The sequence below is a fragment of the Stigmatopora nigra genome, chromosome 6 (genome assembly GCF_051989575.1).
Source record: "Stigmatopora nigra isolate UIUO_SnigA chromosome 6, RoL_Snig_1.1, whole genome shotgun sequence".
NCBI classification, from domain to species: domain Eukaryota; kingdom Metazoa; phylum Chordata; class Actinopteri; order Syngnathiformes; family Syngnathidae; genus Stigmatopora; species Stigmatopora nigra.
Window position 1 is genome coordinate 12,426,192 of NC_135513.1, and position 22,732 is coordinate 12,448,923.

A 22,732-nucleotide genomic window follows, 5' to 3' on the forward strand; every position below is an offset into this window, starting at 1 on the left:
GTGCTGGAGCATGTTCTAAGCAATTGCTTATATATCTATGGACAATTTAGAGGGTTTAACCAGCTTATAGCAGCCATGTTTTTTTTGTCGAAATCACTGTATCCTGATAAAACTCCCCATTACTTCATGTTACTCTTAAATTTTTGTAGGGCAATTGTTTGGTCTCATTAGGAACATCATTTTAAAAGAGTCATTTATTTCTATTGAATGCTAAGCTGGCTGATAGGCATTTAAGTTGACAATATGCTCCACACAGCCAAAAAGTCAGGTCGAGTCATTAAAACTCCCATTAGACCATTTCCTTCTAGAGTTGGCTGAGCCTAAATTAGAAGCTAAAGTTGAATAAGTTGTCTCCAGGTAGCCAATGGAGCTGGGGTAATATATTCTTTGGTCCTCCCTTTTCTGCTGGCTAGGCAATTATTTAGCTAATGGCAGTAGTTCCTCCATTGGTCCATAATGAGGCTATGTGTATCATTGTAATATCCAGAAAATAGATATAAAATAAATATATTTTGAGAATATTACAAAAAAATCTGCTGTTAAATGTTAATTTTCCATGTAGTGGATAAATCTCGCTCAGAAGTGATTTTACTCTGAATAAAAAAAGGTATTTATGGATTTATTGATAATATTCTCATATTTTATCATTTAGAATTTAACTTCAATAGTTGTAATTGGATTGCTTACATCCTTACAGTCTTGGAAATCTCATCGAAAAGCACCATAAGGGTAATTAAAAATTTAAAGGGAATGTGAAGGAGGCTGCTGATTAACTGTGAATAGAACATTTAGTTCTTTTTCAAGGCAAACATGCTTCATTAATAACATTCTTATATTTTATCATTTAGAATTTTTATAATTCTAATTGTATTACCTACATTCTTACAATCTCATCAAAAACACCATAGGGGCAATTAAAAATTTAAAGGGAATGTGAAGGTTCTGCTGATTACCTATAAATACAACAGTCATTTCTTGTCTTCTACTATATGTTTACTAATTCAAGTTAAAACTCATATTCGTTGCTACAAAAAAAAAAAATCTTATTACCCCTGGGAGACATTTTTTTCCAGGACTGTACATACAGTCTACAGAAGAAATTGTACTCGTCTAATCTTTGTCCACTACTACTACACGGCAATGAAAGCGTCTCTTCAAATGAAGCTATTACGCTTATGCGTTGTCCCCCTCCCCCTTGACTCTCTCCCAACCCATCCCCTCTCTCTCTGTATGCTCTCATCTGGTCCTGCAGGATCCCTCTCCTCTCCCTCTCCTCCTCCTCCTCACCCTCCTCCTCCCTCCTCTTCCTCCTCCTCCTCCTCTGCAGCCCGACTCCGACACAACCGGCATGTCTGCAAACTGAGAACCTCGATCTAGCGTTTTTTTTCCTCTCAAAAAGACAACAACAACTTGTGCATTTCGTCCCTCCGTTCGAGAGGAAGAAACAAGACTAGATTGTAGACCAACAGCGTCCCCCCTTCCCCCCTTTCCTAATTTGGGTTGAGAAAGACTCGGACGAGGATCCAAATCAAGGTAAAGGATGACCGCGCGGGACAGGATGGGGGTGACGTATTGGCGCACTTGGCAGATTTTCACCGATCGTTTAGCCGAGTAGCTAAAAATCGTAGGATTGGCTTCGAGTGAAAACGTGGGTTCCGTCCGGGGGGTTCACGTGAGGAGAAATTGACGCTGCAGTAGACGATGTTATTGAAGAGGGAAGAGATTTTAAGAGGCTGCTGCTGCAGATTTCAGGCACTCCAAGTGTAAGAAGTGCAAGTTTTACAATGCCGCAAAGTCAAAGTGCCTTTTTGAACTAAAACGTGGGTTAAAAAACCGTCAATTTCACGCCATATTGACTGTTTTGTTGTAAAAGCACCAAAACTTTCAAATAATATGATTTTTTTTTCATAAAACCTTAATAGAGGAAATATAACGAATACTCTATGTGGCACTTTTAAGATAGAGAACACGATTAGGACATAAGAAAGGTTGTTTTTCTGACATATAACACGTTTTTTTCTCGCTCACCTTGACCCTCTTTTTTTTAGCGCTTTCATTTCCGCCGCCGGTGCTTTTTATCTCCACGTAGATCCATCACGGGTTGTAGTGTCAGCGAAAATGGACGCAAGATGGATTGTGCTTGTAAATCAAGGGCAGGCAAATCTAGAAAAAAAGACAAGAGATAACATAAAGGTCAAACTATTTTAGATTTTCCATTCAGAAAACAGCAATTATAAACTCTACCACTTTGTCATTTTCACTTTGTCTTAACCAGAGGTCATTTCCCCCTTTTTTTTACAACATCGGTCTCGTCCCGTCAAACTCTTGCGTGCATTTTATGTCGTAAATTCTGAAAGTGCTTTATCCCACCCTCACCCACCCCCCTTTGGCTGCAGGTCCATCCGACCCCGCTAACGTGACCGGGTAAAAAAGGGAAAGGAACGGCAGAACTGCTTCATCATGAATTTTGTAATGAAAGCTGCACTGGGAGGTGAGTTGGCTGCCACGCGATGGCTTGATTTAACAGCACTGCAGTGTTGGAGGATGTAAACGGGGATGCTCAGCACAAGCACAACGCACTTCTATGGGGATTGGGGGGGGGGGGGGGGGGGGGCGCTTCTTCCATCCTGCACCAAAACTACACTACCGGGCAAATGCTGCACTCAAACAAGATTGCCACTCACGAACAATCGATGGACATAATACAGAAGACGAGACATGAAATCAGAATTTTAGTCGTGTTTTTGGATGATTTGAGACTCCAAACACAAACTTTGTATATTCCTGCTATTACATTCCTGTCAAGTTATACATTTTTTGATCATTTCAAATTATGTACGCCATATAACAACTTTTGAATGGGATTTTTTTTGTAAAAGCCATCTTGTTTCATCCATTTTGGCTCTAATCCGAGACAAAAACATCATTGATTACTAATATTGTCATGCTTAAGCATGCTATCACATATCCACCTGTTTACTATTTAAATATAGCATGTCAGTAAGCAATGTATACCCAGACTGTCAAGCTATCAGCGTCATACAGCGACATCTACAGAATCTTGAATTTAATGCATACACAAGGCGCAACGACTGATTGGGCGCTGTTATTTTGTCTGGCTGTACTTAAAATTGACATTGACACAAATTAGGTTGACCATGTTTGCTGGAACCTTTGCCTTGCGCTTGGATTTCCACCAATGGCGAGTACTCGGCTGTTGAGTCAGCACTTCTAAACTCGTCTTGACTTAGTGTGACAGACTAAGAGGCTGTTAAATGAGGCAGACATTTTGGTTGGAGGGAATTAGTCTCTTCAAAGTAGAAAAGTTGAGTGCAAAGACAAACAATCTCATCTTAGGAACATTGCTACATCTTCTATGAGAATTTTTCATTACTACTGAATAGAATTAACATCCATTTTTGGATCTGAATCAATCGCTTTCATTCAAAACAATGTTCCCTTGACAAAACTACTGATTCTCATATCAAAGACACCTGACTGGGTGGAGATTCCATGTGTGGCTTTTCTCTGGGTGCAAAGCATGCATTCTATACCAAATTGCCCCTAACTATGATTGCTTGTTTGTCTCATTGTGCCCCGTGATTGGCTGGCCACTGATTTAGAGTGTCCACTTCCTAGTTAGCTGAGATATTCTCCGCCTCCAAGCAGTTCAGAAAATGAACATCAAAGACACATGTTCAATTCAGAAAATGAATATCAAAGACATGTTCAGTTTGGCAAATTAACATCAAAGACATATGTTCAATTCAGAAAATTATTATCAAAGACATGTTCAGTTCAGGAAAGGAACATCAAAGACACATGTTCAGTTTAGAAAATTAACATCAATGAGAGATGTTCAGTTCGGAAAATGAACATCAAAGACACGGTCAGTTCGGAAAATGAACATCAAAGACACATGTTCCTTCAACTGTCTTTTACATTTTGATAAATATACCTTTCCATAAAAAAAAAAACGTATTTTGAACAAATACGAACTCAAACAGCTCTAGAATTCGTATTTACAACACGTTGACTGTATTTGAAGTTAGACAGAAAACAAATCAAGACACCTTGAGATGTTTGTCCGCCGCTTTAGAGTGCATCGGGTGCCACTCAACAATGATTGGATAATCCCACCTTCATAGCTTGATCGACCTACCCCACACTTATTCTTACTTTCACCTTGAAACTTTTTCAATTCATCACATTGACCTTGAGCACCTTCCAGTCTTTTGTATCGAGTGATTTGACGCAACTACTTACCCACTTTTGCGCCATGGCAGCCTTTATTTTTCGCTTTAACGGATTTGTAATCAGAGAAAATTTGAGCTCCCCCTCGGAAAGAACTTAAGCACCAGATTTGCGCCAATGAAGTGTATTAGGTTTAAGCCTCTGACACTATTATGGCACAAAAAAGTCAGTCTAACTAACTTTGTCATTGATAACATTGGAACTTTCAAAAAAACCTGTAAAAAATCCACTAATTTCACCAAATCCTCTAAACATGTAGTTTCAATCCATTGCCTTTACATAAATACACAAATATTCTAATAGAATAACCTGACAACGTTATTTCTCCAACATTGTAGACATTTACAACCACAAATAAACGAACAAACGCTCCAGCCAAATTTAAAAAAAAAAGCCCTTGTGACGCATGATTGCCTTTACAGAAGTGCTTTGACAAAATTTTGCAGTATCTCTTGCAAAATGGCACACAAGAGCTTAGCTCATGGCTCATTTTAACTCGCTCTTTTTTGTCTCTACGGATCTATTTTTTTGTTTTTTTTTTTAACAGCTAAGCACAGACAATTTGAACGTGCTAATGAGCTTTCCGGGATGGGAAGTGATCAAATGGTGAAGTCATGGTGAGAATCATTTGACAATGAAACTAAGCCGACTGTGAGTCACCACGTCCACAACGGTGTTGATACATTATTGATGTTATCAGTAAAGATATCAAGGTTTATTTTGCTACGTGCTAAAAAAAATGGCATCACTTTGCATTGTAATCCCAAAACACAAGCTTGTAATCCTAAATGTTTGCCGTCACGACATTTACAAACGTGTGTAAATAGCTGTAACGGGATAAAAAATTGAGTTTTGTCTCTAATGCATATCATAACAGACTTATTATTCATAACACATTGTATAATATGCATATGAATCAATACTAGAAGTTTTTTTTAGCTTTATATTACTAGTGAGAGCATAACCTAAAATATAAGAGTCCTTATTCATATCAATATAGTCAAACTGGATTTTTTTTTAATCCTCGCCATACATAAATTATGCAAATGAGCTACATTTCTCCGGATTTAGCTACTTCTATATTTTAGATGTCTTTTCTTGAGTCATTGCCTGTCTTTTTATAGCTCTTATCCAATCTGTTCAGCTATTTGAATGCTCATTAGTATTTTTACAAGCCAAATTACAAACTTGAATTTTGTCCTGACAAAAAAAACTTAGCCTAAAGACATTAAAAAAATTAAACAAAGCAATGAGGAGAAATTATACATTCATTTTAGTGCCCAATTATTATTATACTTCCACAATGTTGTCTTTGTAATGAGTACAGTTTGCTATGATGTTAAATTAAATCAATTAAAAACTGGCATACAGTAATCTTAATTAAATATATATATACATAATTAATCTCAGGTGAGTGTTTGGCCACGCCCCCTCAGCGACACACAAATAACACTAGGCTAAAAAAATGTGGATCGTTTTTAAAATAAACAGTTTTTTTCTTTAATTATGTAATTTGTTTTAAAGTAGAGAAACCCTGTTTGGTTGAAAAAATCCTAACAAAAAAATGAAACAATGTTTAGCACACTAAAATAAATTTTGCAGCCACTTTTTGTCCATTACCTTACCTTAAATTTCCCAACATTCTGCCCAAAATGCAATTCAAACTTTCAAAATATAGACTGACCCTGGCGAACTATAGCATGATCAAAAAATACACCTAAACTTTCAAGGCTATGGCTTTAATCCACTTATACTTCTTAACTGCAGAATAGCCTATGCTGTTATAGAAGTTCTTTTTCTAGGAGTGAAGGTTTTTCAACTAACAATCTAAAATAGCTTACCCCTAAATGACCGGCAAATATGTCAATTTTCTCACGCAAATGCCCGATTTTGCAAGGATAGCCGGCATTCAAGATAACGAGGCTGAAATCCGCCCCAGGCCGAAGCTCTCCAAACGCGACATCCACTTTGCACATTTACACGTTGCAAAATCCACATATCTGTCTCCAGTCTCCCATAAGAAAAATGCTAATCTCCCTTTTTTTTTTCTTTCCCATCCTTTCCCATCTTTCTCTTTTGTCTTGCATCTCTTCCGCGTGACGCACCTCCTTTTCATTATGCTGATGAGTAAAAATACCAACAATCTGAGCAGCCGCCAGCGCTCGTCTCAAGGATTATTCTGCCTTTCTTCCTCGCTCTGGCCCTCTCCTCGGATGCCCCCCCCCCCCTTCTGCCGACCCCTCAAGACTTCCTGACATAAAGCCCCCAACGTCCTACTCTGCTCTTTTCTGCGCTTGATTGCCCTCTTTCTTCCTCCATATTTCCGCTACTTCATTTTCCTCCATTTTTTTCCTCTTAGTGGAAACCAGCAATTTGCCGGATAATCCCACTAACGGGATAAACTCAGAAATTTTTTGGGACAAATTTTCCTGTCTTCAAGATGGCGCCCATTTTCTTTTTTAGCTAATTCATCGACCTTGTTTTTTTTCAAGGTCTTCTTTATTACAAAAGCATCCAACAACGATTCTATTTTTAATCATAGTTACCAATTCTATTCCAGGATGAGAATTGCTCATAGCTGCCAAAAATAGTGATTTTAGATTGCAAAGTGATCATATTTGCGCTAAAAAATCGTTTTAAAGCACCTTAAAATTTCCCTAATTTGACTTTTTTCCCCCAAAAATTAAAATGTACATGTTTTTGCCTTTTATAAATGAAAATAAATGCAAAATAATGCTAAAAATGGCAATAAATAGACTAAAGAATAATAAATCTTAAATAAGAAATATCTATAAATGCCTAAATAGCTTAAAATTCAATGAATAATGGATTAGTTCATTCATTCATAACAGTTACAAATCACTTCTCCTCATAAAGTTCGCAGGGGGCGCTGGATAGACCACCATTCCCACTCTCACTCATACCTAAGAGCAATTTAGCATACAATTAGCCTAGCATACATATTTTTGGGTATGTGAGAAGAAACCAGACCACCCGTAGCAAACCCACACAAACATGCTAACTCCACACAGAGAGTACCGACCTGGATTCGAACCCTCGACCTTGATTTTACATGTTTTTGTTTTGTTTTTGTGTTTACATTTAGCTCTTAAGTGTCGACATTCTAATCCCAGTTTGACATTTGAGAAGCATCAATGTCTTCAGGCTATTTTTTCTTTTTTAATTGAAGTTTTATCTTCCCCGCTCTAGGTGGTCCCCCCGATGTGGGCAAGATGCTAGGTGGAGAAGAGAAGGAGGAGGACCCCGATGCGGCAAAGAAAGAGGAGGAAAGGCAGGAGGCGTTGAGGCAACAGGAAGAAGAGAGAAAGGCCAAATATTCCAAGATGGAAGCCGAGAGAGAAAACATGAGACAAGGCATCAGAGATAAGGTACCTTGTCTTATCCTGCTAAGAAATCAAATCACGTCAAAGCAAAACAACAAAAGTCCTTCGCGCATGGGTGACAAGATTTTGACGCGCCTCACCTTAAAATGACGCTTGTCCTCGATTCAATGTTTTCACCATTTTTGAAAAAGTGTCCTGACTTTAAAGCGAGCTTCTAACAACTCGATCTGTCACCTGCCAGATTTTTTTTTTTTTTTTTGCTTCTTGCCATGGGATTTTTGCAGCAGCCCTGGCACAGAAACAAACAACTCGGGAGCTATTTTTAATGGCTTTGATGCAAACTGTGACTTTTCAAGACTGTAATGATCAAATAGATCGGAGAAGACAGTGAGTTTTTGCGTGGAAATGAAAGGAGTAATGTAGTCTTTTTATGCGATCATTATTGCTCATTAAAATTGATTTATGTACATTTTGTATGGATTACATGTAGTGTAATATTTAGATAGTAGCCGTGCTCACTAAACATAACAAGACAAAAACATTAACGATATTAGTTGCAATACTATTTAACATCCTTAATAGGCTCCGCCTTTTAAAGGCATAGGCAAACCTTTAATTTTATACAGAACAAATTTGATCTGGCGGTATACTGCGATATTTCTTAATTCTTGTACTGATTCAAAATTCATTTGAAACAATTTTTACGTGATTCTGGTGGCCACAGTTCCACTCCCATCCACTAGTAAGCACTAGTGTACTGAAATCAAACCTAAAAATACTTAATAGTTAAAAGTAGGGGGAGAAAATGTTATCACCAAGGCCATATTTTCTTCAAACTTAAAACAAAAACGTTTACTTTAATGCCGAATGAAGTTTTCGCAATAAAATAGGTATAAAAATGTACTTTTTATGTCCATTTTGCTTCGTTTTTAAATAGAAAATTGTATCTTTTAGGCTAGTATCGGGATGAGTAAGTTTTAAATCGTGACCTGTGAATGGTGATAATAATCACAATTGTTATTCGACCCTAAGTGACCATTGACGTCTTGTTTTTTGCACGCTAGTACGGCTTGAAAAAGCGCGAAGAGGCCGAAGCGGAGGCAGCAGCCGCGGCCGAGGAGCCGGCGGCGGGTAGCTTGACCCGACCGAAGAAGGCCGTACCCACCGGCTGCGGGGACGAAGAAGAAGAAGAGAGCATCATGGACACAGTGATGAAATACCTGCCAGGTCCACTTCAAGATATGTTGAAGAAGTAAGACCCGACCGACCGAGTCTCGATGCTAGGCAGTGCTCTTACCCGGCTGGCTTCCATCCCCCCCAAAAAACTCGCGCTCAGATTCGCAATGTAAATGATTCAAATTTGGCTTCATCAAAACAACTTGGCGACTATTTAAAAATTGTTGAAAAGTTGAGTCTAGAGCGCCAAGTTAACAGATCGGAAAAAAAGCCGTAGACACAATTGGACTTTCATTTTTCTCTCTCTCTCTCTCGCTACTTTTAAGCCTGGTGGAAGAGTTTGGAACAACAAGTTGACTTTAAATGTAAATAAGCAATCTCTATAAATTGCCTCCAGCTGGGCCACATAATCAAATCAATGATTTATTGACCTAACTGCGTTTCTCTTTCAACTAGAAAATGTGATGACTTGATAAGCCATATTTGAAAAAAAAAATGTCAAAAGAATTTGTGCGTGCTCTTAAAGCTACCGTTTTGTGTTCGTGTCCAATTCCCCGTCGAGCCGTTTTTTGCACAGTGTTCCACATTCTCCGTATAAAAAAAAAAAAGTGTTGTCTCTGTTGGACGTCCAAATGTGCTCACCCGTCGTGTAGTATATCGTAAAAAATGTTCGGTGTGTCTCTCGCATGCCATTTGTCTTGAAAAGTCTTTGTGATCATGTGTAATAAGCCACTCCCCCCTTTTTAATCCCTTTCTTGGTTATGCAAAAAATATAAAAAGGCAATAACTCCTATGTTTTCCTTCATGTCAGTGTAACCGTGAATTAATCACATGAATAAGAAATGAAGCATTTAGGATTTTACAAAAAAAGGAAAGGTTTGCAGGGACGATGGGGGTTCTGATCTCAAACTTTCAGCCATAAAACCTCCATTTTTTGACAGAAAGAAGTGACGTTAAGTACTCCGAGTGAGTTAGGGAACGGCTTTTGACGTGAATATATTAAAATAATATAAAAGCGATGTGTTTTTGTGTTAGTTCTTCATTTAAAAAGGTGATGGGTAATAAAATAGAAGTGTAAAAAATAAAAGGACGTTGAAGCTTGAAGCTACAGACTGTCACGAGCAATAAAGGATTATTATATGTTTTTGCCTGAGAATTAATAAACATCTTCAAAATCTTATTCACATTAGATATGTTTAATGGTCTTTTTTTTAATGTAAAGGAAAATGATGTGGGAGTGGGTTAAGGAGGGGTGGGCATTAACAAAAGAGAAGCTGTTATGTAATTTAGTATTATAAATAAAGCCAGTGAAGGCCGTATTTTAACTTGTTTCTGTTTCCAGGTCATGTTTTGTTTAGTTTTTATAAAAATAGACAAATACACTTTTCAATCATAATATTCGGGGGCAAAAAATACATAAGAAAAATTGTACTTACCAAAAAGGTTGATTCATTTTCTGTGTTGCTTATCCTCATGTGAGATGTGGGAGAAAAACCTGGGAGTACCTGGAGAAAAGCCACGTAGGCAGATGTGCAAACCAGTCTTATGCGGGGTCGTGAACTTTTAAAATGAATATGTATTTAGGAGTTTCTAAATGCAGGGAAGTCAATAATATAATACAAACCCAGAGGTGATTAAAGCTGGAACTTTCAGTAAAATATGAATTAAACCAATTTATAATGAATTCTTATTAGTATTTATGCATGGTAATGTTAAAATAGAATCAATAAATCAAATAAAAATGTCCATACATAACCAGAATAATTGGAAACACAAGTTGATCACATTTAAAGATGGAGTAAAACAATTAAAATTTCTGAATAACCATTTTTATGCATTCAATTAAGTATGAATTGAGTAATTGAGTAAGTATTCCCAATCATTGTCTTGTTTTCATTGATGTACAAACAATGTTTCTATGTATTTGTAATTGAACTATCCAAAAAAACTACAGTATTTTCAAGGCCCATTTATTTTAAAATTCACCATTCACACCAAAATGTGAACTAGCTAGCAAAAGAGAAAATAAAATCCTAATCAAACCAATTTCGAACATCAGATGCAAGACAAGTGAACACACAAAAGCCAGCAGTGTCACTCACTTACAAATGTTTACATACATTATGAACATTTGTTTTGAAATGACATCGGCTTCCCGGACCTTTCAAGGCGCAATAAATATTTAATTTTTATTTTTAGTATTTTTTTTCCTTCATCTAGTTAGTAATCAAAGACAATATTTGGTGAAACGCACATTTTAGCACACTTAAAATATCCAAAAAGCTTCGATTGGAAGCACTTTTTCAACAGCTTGTCATCTATTTTAACTTTAAGTCAATTAATTGCATCGGCTAGATGACAATTTCAAATTTGTCATTGAGTGAAACACTTCAATTTTGGTTTAAAATGTTTAAACAATAACAAACAGGACCTGTTTTAACACAAAAACAAAACTTTCTCATGTTTTTTTTTTTTTAAAAAGTCACCATGGAATTTAAGTAAAAACATTTTGTATGTCATTCAAAAGCAATGTATATATTTTTGAATATTTATTTTTAATTTTATAATTTTATAATTCTCTAAATAGTTTTTGGGACTTTTAAAAGGCATTTTTTTTTATTTATATTTGTTTTGGTTGTTATGATTTTGGAGGAGGGTTGGGCTTCCTAAGAAGGCAGCCAATCAGAGGACAGTGACAATTTTTGGTACGTTTACGTAGAATTTCAGAGATTTTCAAGTTGGGGAAAAATAAAAAGAATAAAATTAAAATAAATTTTAAAATAAAAAAATAAAAAATAAAAATAAAACACTAATTATTCCTAATAAATTTCCACAAGCAGGTAAACATGTCGCATCAATGTTATCTATTTTCATTTTGATGGTTACTACTACCAGTGTCATTCTGCCTCGTCCAAACGAGTCATATACAACATTTAATTAATATTCATAACCATTCAAAGGAACTCAGCACAACAGTAGAAAGAGGGATGGCCAGAAAAAAAGGCTGTTCTAGATGCAAAGTCATCAATTAGAAACAGTCCAGGAAGTCAAGGCACTACAGTTATGGCTAATTTGCATAATTCAAAGATAGAAGCATTCAAGAATTAATTCCCTCTCAGCTCAAGTCCTAAAAACACAATTTTTCAAAAGTCCCGAGTGCGTTTTTTGTTTTCTTCTTTGAAACCTGCGTGTTGGAGATGATGCGCAAGGTCATCGGGAGTCGAACCCTTCGGAAGGGGGAGGCACCCAAAAAAAAAGGAGGCTGGGAAATGCGAGGTTGGGGGGGAAAAAAGAGGGTCCTTACACGTTTGTCCGACACTTGGGGAGGATGGGGCCTCCTTCAAGCCTTCTCTTTCGCACTGTGGATGGACGGAAAGACGACATGTGAGAGGGGGAAAGAATAATATGGATTGAAAGGCGGACGACATGAGATGGACAGTAAGGTGGGCGGCCCAATGGGCGAGTGGGACTTCTAGAGTGTTCAAGCCATTCCTTCAAAGTCAGGTTGAAGCACTTTCAAATTTGGAAGTACTTTATGGTTGGTTTTGGATTTGGGTTCAACTCCCATTCTGGAAACATCTCATCATAAAAGCGAATTATGGCCTTTTTTCAAGTTTTTTTTTCCAAGTTAGGGGTAAATAAATTTTAAGACTTTAAATCCACCATTTTTCTTGAATCTGAGAATTTTTAAGAATAGAAATCTGGCATTTTTCTTCAATGTGAGAATTTTTAAGACTTTAAATCAAGCAAATCTCTTCAATCTGAGAATTTTTAGGAACAGAAATCTGGCATTTTCCTTCAATGTGAGAATTTTTAGCAAATAGAAAGCTAGCATTTTTCTTCAATTTGAGAACTTTTAAGACTTTAAATCTATCATTTCTCTTCAATCTGATAACTTTTAAGACTTTAAATCTTGCATTTCTCTTCAATCGGAGACCATTTAAGACTTGAAAGCAACAGCGTGAACACTGTAGTCGACACTCCAGACTGGCAGGAAAGTTGAACTAGAGTCAAGTGACTTCAACGTCTCAGCAATGAAGCAAAGAGGAAAACAAACGCAAAGAATATTTCTAGCGCAAAAGGAACAGTGTGGAAAAAGACACAAAGTCTGTTTACCATGAAAAGACTGTTTGGTCAAACGACATAAGCAAGGTTTCTATCATCCACCTTGAAAAAGTTGCGGTGTTGAGCAAAGACCAGGTATTTTTTTATCATAAAAGTTGGTGCTGAAGCACAACAGCAGGCTTTTTGGAGAAAGCTCAGAATGTACTGAAAGCAAATCACGGGGAGAGAAAGTGTGGCTCTGAAAAGAAGTTGTGGCGATTCCAGCAGTGTGAAAGCTCGCGTCAGAAAAGTAAGATTGGACGTTTGTTTACTTAGTCTTTGACTTGAACTTTTTCCCAAAGGCACGTTCCAGCTCAGGGACGGATAAAGTGAGGGTAAAGGAGCCGTCGGATTCGGACCTGACAACCCGGGCTTCAAAACCAGAGGAGGAAATTGTCACGTTGACAGTTAGGAAGCTTTTTTTACCCTTTTAAGCAAGCAATAAACTTTCTTCAAACCCAAATTGTAAGGTGACTCCCTCTAGAGGAGAAATCAGTGATTACCTTAACTTAACCCCTTAATGCCCAAATTTACATTAGTTGGCTGCCATTGACGGCGCTAGACGTCCAATACATTGTCTGTCAAAAGTCAGTTTTAAAATAAAATTATAATAAAAATACATTTAAAAATAATCAACTCAGGAAAAAAAGCTTTTGAAAAAAACTAAATATGAAAGGAAAATTCAAAAAAATAAAAGGACAAACCAACAAAATGAACAATTAAATTAACATTTCATATATAAATATGAAAAAGAATAATAAGGGGAATTTATAAATGTTTATTTTTCTATTTTTACATGTATGGCTTACATGTTATATTTTAATTTCCAGATTTTTTAACGTCTAGATGTGTTTATAAATTTGATTCATTAATACTATTTTTAGTGCCGAGGTCATCATTTAAAAAGCTGTCGTTTTATTTGGCCTCGGCCTCCGGACCGCACTAGACGACATCAATCGGATTAATCCGTTAGCATTTGATCAAAGCTAAGATTAAGTGCTGATAACGTGGCCACTTTGGCAAAATATTAGCACTAACACTGCCAAATACGCACATTTACAGACCGGTGAGGTCACTCAAACGGGATAACAAATGAGTATTATTTCTTAAATGTGCCCTTTTTGTGAATAGGCGTATAGAAGTGTGTACAAAAAGGGCGAATGACCTACCAAGGTCGTTGTTGTTCATCATGGCGTTCGAGCTTCGGAGGCGGGGACCCTGCTGGGTGAAATGGTAGCCAAACTTCAGCAATGTTGTATTTTTCTCCAACATTCTGGCTATTTCCATCTCTGCCTTATTGCCTAATGGCTGACTCTGAATATGGAAGATAAAAATCCTTTAGTTTGACACAAACCGGGCCTAACAGTTTTTGCAGACGTTTCCGAGTTATCTTCAGTTTTTTTTTTTTTTACCAATCAATTTTGAAAATGGCTTCGGAAGGCCAACTGGTTGTGAGTCCCATACCTGATTGTCAATTTTGAGCTCAACTAGTGTCTTGTTGTGCTGCAGTGACTCAACAAGGGCGATGATTCCAGACCCCGTGATGAAGTTTGACTCAATATTCAAGCTCTTCAGTGTGGTATTAACCTTGAGCATCTCCGCCAAAGCCTGTTAACCCAAAAAGCAGGTTTCAATAAATCAACAATGCGCGAAAACTAAAGCAGGAACTGGTCCATCTCCGTGATGGATTTAAAAAATGACCAATACAGACAGGCATAGCTCCACTCAAAAAATTAGTTCCAACTTTTTTCCTCACTCGGATTTTTTGTAAGTAGTGCAGTACTTTATATGTAAATTCCGTAATTAGTTCACACACTCAGTACTGACATACTAGACCTGCCGTATATACAGCATTGGTTTAAGTTGATATGAAAGTACATTTTAAAAGAGAAAAAACGCTAGAAAGGTACTTACAAATACCACTGGGTCGTTGCTTCTTGTCCCAACGATACTGAGCCTCTCAACCACTGTGTTTTCTATTAAGGCCTGTGCGTATGCTTTCAAAGTCGGGATAGGGATATTCTATTCAAAAGATTAATAAAAAAAAAACAGCATTGGGACATAGCAAATTATTATTATTTTTCAATGGCAGCGACCCTCCACACTTAACCTTTTTGATACCTTGATGTTGTTTAGGTTGACTTCCATAAGGTCGGGATCATTCCTTTTCATTCTTATGAGCGTGTCCTCCACATCAGTTGAGTTGGGTTCCTCATCAGGAACTGGTTTGTACTGGGTAGCCTGAATCACACCTGCCACAAATCAACATAGATTTTATAAACACCAAAATACCCCTTTTTCTCTTATAGGGTTGACAACTACAATGTGTATTCAAGTACCTCGAGAGTACTCTACCGTCCATACCATGACATAATGGCACATATTTGGACGGGAAAACGCATAATTGGTGTCCTTTTTTGAAGATTAGTCATGTGCCAAACAAAGTAAAGCCTTCTGTAGTATACACAGTCTTACAACAGTTTCCCACAGTCTGTCGTGAAGTTGATAAATGAGCTAGATGAAGGTGAAAAGTGCAATGATAACTGCATTACTAATAAAAATGGTATTTCAAGGGTATTGAAACAATTCCTATTGGTTCACTTGTTGGAGATGGAAATAATCTTGCTTCTAGGACGCAGTACATGTGGTCAAGTTATGAATTAAAAATGGGCTGAGTTCATTTTATTTTTTACAGACCTAGTTAAGTCCTTTGTCTGGAATAATAAATGAAATTGTGCATGTGTAACATACTGTTAAGGCCTTGCTTGTTGACTATGGTGCTGCTTGCCAGAGCTTCATAGTACTGCTGGTTACTCATCAAGGTGTGCATGCCCAAGATGGCTAGAAAAGGAAAAGAAAAGTTAATAAAAATCTAATTTGACATCTTCAGGAAATAATAGTGAACAAAACATGAACAGAAAAACATGAACATCGGGACAAAGACATACAAATGTGCTTTTAGCAAGCTAAGCGGACCGCCATGCAAAAAGATGATCCTATATATAATAAACATATGCATTAAAACATGCATCGTTACATGTAAATTACATACAGGCTGGTTTTATACTTGATGATAACAGCATCTGAAAACCTGAAGATTTGATTTTCTAAATGTTTTTTTCCTATGTATTGCATTGAAAAAAGTAAAATGTGTATTATATATTTAAAATCCATGTGTATTAAGTTGCACGCAATTATTTTCCACGAAAGAAAATAACCAGCAAACATCTCAACTTCTCTAGTCAAGTAAATATAGTCAGAAATGTCAAAACTTAAGCAATATTTCTCCTGTTTTCATGCCAATACATGCATAGTGAACTGCAGATACCCTGATACGCTGCCCGGCTAACAGTGATCCAGCAAAGATGCGGGAAGTAAGCGAGCGATGAAGACGAAAGGTGATGCTGTGATCGCTAGAGCGGATAGGAGAGGAGTTAGCCTGGGGAGAAAATGGAAATAAGGTGGGCTAGTAGGGGAGATGAAGTGTGTATTGATTCGTGCACCAAATAGCATTGATTCTATCATATTATTGGATGGAAATGAGAGGCGCTAGACAAACAATTACCCAGGTTGCAATACCAATAAGAGCTCCATGGGATGGTTACCTGCTATATCACAAAGTTCAGCATCAGTGGCACTAGCCAGGGCTTCTTCAAGTTCAGGCTCCAGAGTTACATTCTCCATAATGGGGTCCACTATCTTTTTAGGGACCCAAGCCTTTCCTGCAAAAGGAAAGCATAATTAAACATCCATTATAGTATATAACTCAAAAACAAACAAGAAATTAGGTTTGCAATGCATTTAAGAGCATTTTTTAAATTGTTTATAGTATTTTAACATGGCTAAAGAGTGTGAATAGTTATGTTTTTAAATTTTTGCAGTGGTTTGGGTGTGATTTGATAGAAAATCACAACAGACCTAAAAGTGTCTTAGGATTTTATCTTTGTCAGTTCCAGGAGAAAAAAAATGGCCCTTTGGTGCTCATGGAAAGAAGTAGCATTGTTAATAAAACAGTCTGTATTGGCAATTAAGTATGTAATGTATGATGCACTGTATGAGCAGCTGTTACTGTGTATCAAAGCAGAGCCTTGTTAGCTTCCTTCTGACATCATCTGAATCCAGTTTGACAACACAAAGTGCTCTGTTCAACATCAAGCTCCACTCCGTTGTGTTTTCAGCCCCTGCCACCTTGTGTTTACACTTAGATTTAAACAATGGTGGCAGAGAGGGAACAATTACGATGTTTCATAGACTGGTGTGGGCTGAGTTTGGGGTCGTTCTGCCTTGTAGCTTGTTCATACTGTACTTCCAGAATTAAAGGCTTTTGGGGTTTTTTTTGGACAAGGACGGCGCAAAAATATAAGTCTGTCAGTTGCATGATCAAGTGCACTTTGCTCAATTTCCTATCCGCAATTTAATTCGTTCATTGGCTTCCTTTTCGTCAAAACAGCGCCTCCAATGGCAGCTGATGATTTAATAAGGAACCTTAAAAATCCCCCAAACTAACGAGAAGAAGGAATCCAAGAATCCTACACCATTTGAAGATTAGACCTAAGATTTGGATCCACAGAACTGGAGTTGGGGAGCCTGGTTTAGAAGCTGCTGTTCAATGGAGGACAAAAATTGGTCCAACAATTCATCGGGCCTGCACTTTCTTACTAGTGCATAACCTCAGGATAAGCGTGACCTTCTAGAGTTTCATATGTAGCCACCCCCAGCAATGCATCACCTTTCTAATCACGGCCACTTGGTGAAGGTCAGCTTTTGATTTTGAGAGAAAGCCAAAGAGCTTCCAGTTAACTCAGACGGTAGGATAGTTATTATACCTCTCTTTTCCCCAGTGAAGGGCACTAGGTCTTCTCTGTCTGGATGTTCTTTAGCTTGTTTTTCCAAGTGGGCCAGTAGGTCGTCTCTCTGGAACGTTCCGGTGGGTGCTTTCTTGGTTTGGTCTTTCTGCCGCATCCCCGCAGGCAATAGGGCATTCTAGGCAAGAATAGCAATGTACAGTAGAACATTACCAACATGGACAAGCTCAATTGGGATGGACACAAGGCTATGGACATCCAATATATTTGATTTGGTGATGAATTTGTGCCATTGACTGCGACCGACGTTCAATGACTGGTGATTTTAGTCTGCTTGCTCATGCTAAACTGCGGCTTGAGAAATTTCCCACAGCTTTGTTGCTCACCGGGCTATTTTTAACCAATAGGCCTCTTTGAAATGGAGCTCTTTCAAACCCTGCTTATATCTTATCTTTGTTCTCGGCACTCGATAGACTCACTTTCCTTTCATGACTGGTTCAGCTTTGTCAATCTGCTTTCAGCCTCGCTCTGTACTTATTAAAAAATAAAAAATAAACAGATGAAGATGTAACATAGTGCTGTCAAACATAAGGCTGGTGGGTGTGTTGTGCCTGACTTTGTAGCTCACTCGTACTGCATAAACAGAATTAAATGAGGATTTAAAACTAAAATTTTGTGAGTTGGCAACCTTAAAATTAATCAAAACCAACAGAAAGTCACCCAAAAACTGCCCAAAAAAGCAAAACCTGACCAACAGACAAGAAGAAGCCCGGAAATTCCCCCAAAATTGACAGAAAGTGACCTATAAGTACCCCAAAATGATTTTTTTTCTAAATGGACAAAAAAAATCTACAGACTAATTCACTTAAATTGGCTGAAGATAATCATTTTAATGATTTTGAATGAACGAACATTTTGGGCCAAAAATAAACCGGTCCGGCCCATATGAGATCTAGTTGCCCTAACTTTGGTCCCGCCTACCAACAAAGTTTGACACCCCCTAATGTACAAAATAACTATTTTGGGTCTTGTTACATAGTCCCACAGCACACAGCAGCATTTTTAGAAGAAAAAAAATAGCTGAAGCGTGTAGCATACTGACACTGGGACTTCTCACATCACAGTTACATCACAGACAAATGGCCTCTTCCATTTAGCCCCACTGTTATTTTTAACAGTGTGAGACTCGGGTGTCCTCTTTTCTCTTTCGGACCGCCACTTCCTTCTCTACTTTCACTTAATTATGGCAACTCGCACGGCAGTCGGCACGTTGGGAGAGACGGCGGGGTTTGTGGCATCTACTGTCGCTTCTCAACTGACACCAAAACATGACAACAAATCATGTGCAAAGCTTGGGAGCTGGCATCAAAAATTCCCAATGACATACTCTGATATCTCATTAAGTCACAGTGAATTGCATCTGTACTTGCACTCATACGAAGCAAGTATATTTAAATATATAATTCTCATATAAGTCAATATGGAGGTCTTAAGAGGTCACCTGAGATTCAGGTTTTAAGATATTACTCACTTTTACTTAAGAGATAATAAATGACGAAAACACATTGGCTTTCTTAAAAAAAACAAAAAAAAAACATTTGTCATTGTATTCCCGGAATAGAGGTAAGCAAGCCTTCCGGGAAGAACACAATGTTTTTGTTTTTTTAAAGTTAAATGGGCACTTTACTGTTCTGTAATTGGTGACGTTCATAAACGCACAAACTAAGCACACACACACACTATGACTCTCCAAACTTGCGTCATAAGATCCCTCCGAATAAATCTTTATGACACACACACACACATGCGAGAGGCTTTAAGATGGCAAACGATAGCCTTACAGTCATCGGCCTCGATTTGTCTTTTGGCATTGAGAAGACAATCACAGCTGCTGTCATCACTTAAACTGGTGATACATTAGCAAAGCTAAGGAGATGACATCAATAGGACTCCATTAAACCCATTAAAGATGGTAACTGGTAAAATCTTTGTGTAAAAAATATCAAAAGAGTTCCTACGTGTAGCACAAATCAAAAGAAAAAATACTATGTATTATCCATTAACAATAAGTAGTATCCGCAACTCACTAACAAGATAACTTATGGTCTAAAGACAACAAGCGACATCATATTAAACACTAAGAGCCATCACAATAACAGAATTAGAGTCTGTTTGACTTCATAATTCTCGAGTGGCAAGAGTAACGTGCAAGGAAAATGTAAACTTACGTCTGGGTCCAACTCCTCCAGTTCATCTTCTAACCGTTGCAGCTCTTCCTCAGAGAGCTTCATGAGAAGCTCGTCCTCGTCGATGTCCTTGTACTTGTCCATCTCCTTCCTCAACACCGACATGATGCCAAAGGCCTGCAATAACAAATACTGGATGTTTGTTTCAAACTGAAATTTATGGATGAAAAAAAATGCTAAATAGGAAAAGTGCAAAAAATCTGTCTTACCTTAGCAAAAGTCTTCAAATGAGAAATACAATATGTCAGATGAGCAATTCCACATGCGTTATGAAGGATAATATCTAGGAATGGAAACATGAAATTGGAAGTTTATTGCCAAGCAACATAAGTTGTAAGAATCCTCAATATTTCCTAACAAGCCCTACGATTGGTTGGCCATAGACTCATGGTGTCCTCCACCTGGGGCTCTTACTTGGCTAGGCTTAAGCACCCCCCATGTCCCTTGTGAGGAAAAGTGGCGCAGAAAATTAATTAAATTCATAACAAATATAGGAGTAGAATACATGGTCATTACTTTAGTATATAAAAATACACATTTGTTTGATTTATTGATTGTTTTACACCGATTTTTAGACTTTAAGTGCAAATTAATATTGTTATCAGGATTCTTTAACTACTAATAATTGTTATTGGTCCTGAAAAACCCACATTGGTCAACCTCTACTACATTTTAATGACCCAGAAGGTAGATCATGCTAAAAGAGGGGAAGGTTGGTTTGTTCTGCATTGTCTCAAAGCCATCTGTGACCAGACAGGTTTTCAAAAGCACTCGAATTGGGCTGTGATCCAAATAATGCTTTAGAAGAAGCTGACTTGCTCTGTGGATAGCAAACAGAGCTGGGCCTGTATTTACGTTGCTTTCCAAAAGCACTGAGCAAACATCTAAAAAGGCCAGAAAAGTCTTGAAAGAACTTTTGCGTCAATAATAACAACAAACACACACAACCATAACACTCTAAGCGTGTATTCACCTTGTTGCACAATGGAGAATGTTCTATTTTCAAAATAAACCCAAATGTTTATCAACTAGGCCTATAAGAATCTTATAAGTGTAGCGCAAAAATCTTTTCACAGCTCATAAATCAATGAATAAAAACAGAGCGGGTAGGAGGACTTATTGTTTAACTGTTGCGCTGACTAATCCTGCTCAATGTCTTCAGACAGATAAAGTAGATGATGTCATTTCAAAACATGAGCCTTGCATATGTGCGCTTACTGGACATGCAAGGCCATAGACATGTTGGGCTTTTTAGTTTTGTATAATTCAAAACAAGTAAGAATATCAAAACGGAGAACAACAGGGTAAATAGGCACCCGTTTTTCCAGAAAATTATTTCCTAGCGGTTATATTTCCTTCATTCCACCAAACAACAGTCACTATCACCTCCAAATGTATCCATATTGTTCCAACTTTTGAAGAATTAATTGTATTTTTAAGCCATTCGAGAACTATTGAAACATAATGAGCAAAGCGGACCAACTCACAATATCCCAGCTATTTATTAAGGAATAAATTCAATCTATATACAATAATAACGAGTTGATTATAATCAGGCAAACCTACAATATGGGCCATGGCAAAAAATGTAAACCTCCTATGATTAATTCCAATTTTGGTGATCAACTTACACAGCATCAGGCATTTTCTACTGGTGGTACAATGCAAATATAGTGACAGTATCATCATAGAAACTATTCCGGAAAAGGCCGCAGTGGTTGCAGGTTTTCATTCCAACCTATAAGAGGAAACCTTTCCACTAATCTGTAATCTCAAAAGTGCAATCACTAGATTGCAGCCAGGTGCTCCTTGTTTCAGCCAAAACCTCATTGGTTAAACTATTTGTGTTGGATCATTTGGAACAAAAACCTGGATCCACAGCGACCCTCTCGGACCGGTTTCAGAATAATAAGAGAAATTTGCATGTATTTCCCATTAGAAATCATGGTTAAAAGTTATATGAACCAGAACAGTTTGACCTTACATGTTGCAAAGGTCATTCATCTCCAGTATGTAGGTCACAAGAAGAATTGATGACCAACATTGCTGCAGACATCTGTTGCATTTCAAAGCATACTTTGACAGATCCCAATCCCAAAACTGTCACATTAATACTCTAGTTCACATTTGCAAAATTCAATATTTAACACTACTGCCACAATTAGATGAAGACAACACCAGAATGTCTTTCTGTTTTCCTACAAAACACTAAATATATTGCTAGAATGGAGAAAACTTTTATCCTCCTTAAAATATATATATATCCATTGAATATATACACTTAACATTTAACAGGATCTCAACAAAAAAAAACAAATAAAAAGGAAACTTCTCAAATTATGCAAATGTAGTCTAATCACTCACACATACAAATATCAGTCATTTGATCAATCTTTACAACAGGCAGGATTATAACTTTTACATGTATTTACGTACCTCCAGCAGCGCTATTTATAGCCGGACTGTCCGGCTGGGTGACAGCAGCCCCGAATACTTTGCCCAGATATGGTTCCCTGAGAGCGGCGTGGACAGGCGTTGTAAGGTTGCCCTTCAGCGGCTACGCGAAACAGGGAAGGAAAACAAGCCCCTTCGACATAAAAAGTGATCCATGACCCCCCCACCAGCGGCGCTTCAACTTGGGGAATTGATGCAAAAAGCAGCAGGCACAGTAAGTTGCCTCCTGCGATTGCAGCTTTCCTTTAGAGCTGTGAGGCTCAGTCATCTCCCGCAAAGGGCAAAGCATGGAGGACCTCCCCCCCCCTAAATGAAGCCACCCCCTCCGGGCAGGCTTCACTGTCACTCC

At 37.7% G+C, this 22,732-nt stretch overlaps 2 protein-coding genes across 6 annotated transcripts; one reads left to right on the plus strand and one right to left on the minus strand.

The window, feature by feature from the left end:
• The first annotated feature begins 1,260 nt into the window (after window positions 1–1,260).
• cplx2a (complexin 2a) lies at window positions 1,261–9,963 on the plus strand. Its single transcript, XM_077718494.1, has 4 exons — window positions 1,261–1,533; window positions 2,397–2,491; window positions 7,465–7,643; window positions 8,663–9,963. Exons 2-4 carry the CDS (start codon window positions 2,461–2,463, stop codon window positions 8,852–8,854), a joined length of 402 nt encoding a protein of 133 aa, XP_077574620.1. The 5' UTR covers window positions 1,261–1,533; window positions 2,397–2,460; the 3' UTR covers window positions 8,855–9,963.
• A 231-nt stretch (window positions 9,964–10,194) lies between these two features.
• On the minus strand, window positions 10,195–22,515 carry tmod1 (tropomodulin 1). 5 transcript variants are annotated; one of them, XM_077718491.1, is made up of 12 exons: window positions 22,366–22,515; window positions 20,139–20,212; window positions 19,912–20,061; window positions 17,705–17,861; window positions 16,484–16,600; window positions 15,630–15,719; window positions 15,000–15,130; window positions 14,793–14,900; window positions 14,343–14,486; window positions 14,048–14,192; window positions 13,151–13,250; window positions 10,591–12,133 (listed from the first exon to the last, which is right to left on the minus strand). In XM_077718491.1, exons 3-12 carry the CDS (start codon window positions 20,032–20,034, stop codon window positions 12,115–12,117), a joined length of 1,134 nt encoding a protein of 377 aa, XP_077574617.1. In that variant the 5' UTR covers window positions 20,035–20,061; window positions 20,139–20,212; window positions 22,366–22,515; the 3' UTR covers window positions 10,591–12,114. The 5 variants fall into 5 exon arrangements, with proteins under 5 accessions (XP_077574619.1, XP_077574617.1, XP_077574615.1 ...); XM_077718490.1 differs by having other exon boundaries at window positions 10,592–12,133; window positions 19,912–20,045; XM_077718493.1 differs by lacking the exons at window positions 10,591–12,133; window positions 13,151–13,250 and adding an exon at window positions 10,195–10,279 and having other exon boundaries at window positions 19,912–20,046.
• Between the last annotated feature and the right edge of the window lie 217 nt (window positions 22,516–22,732).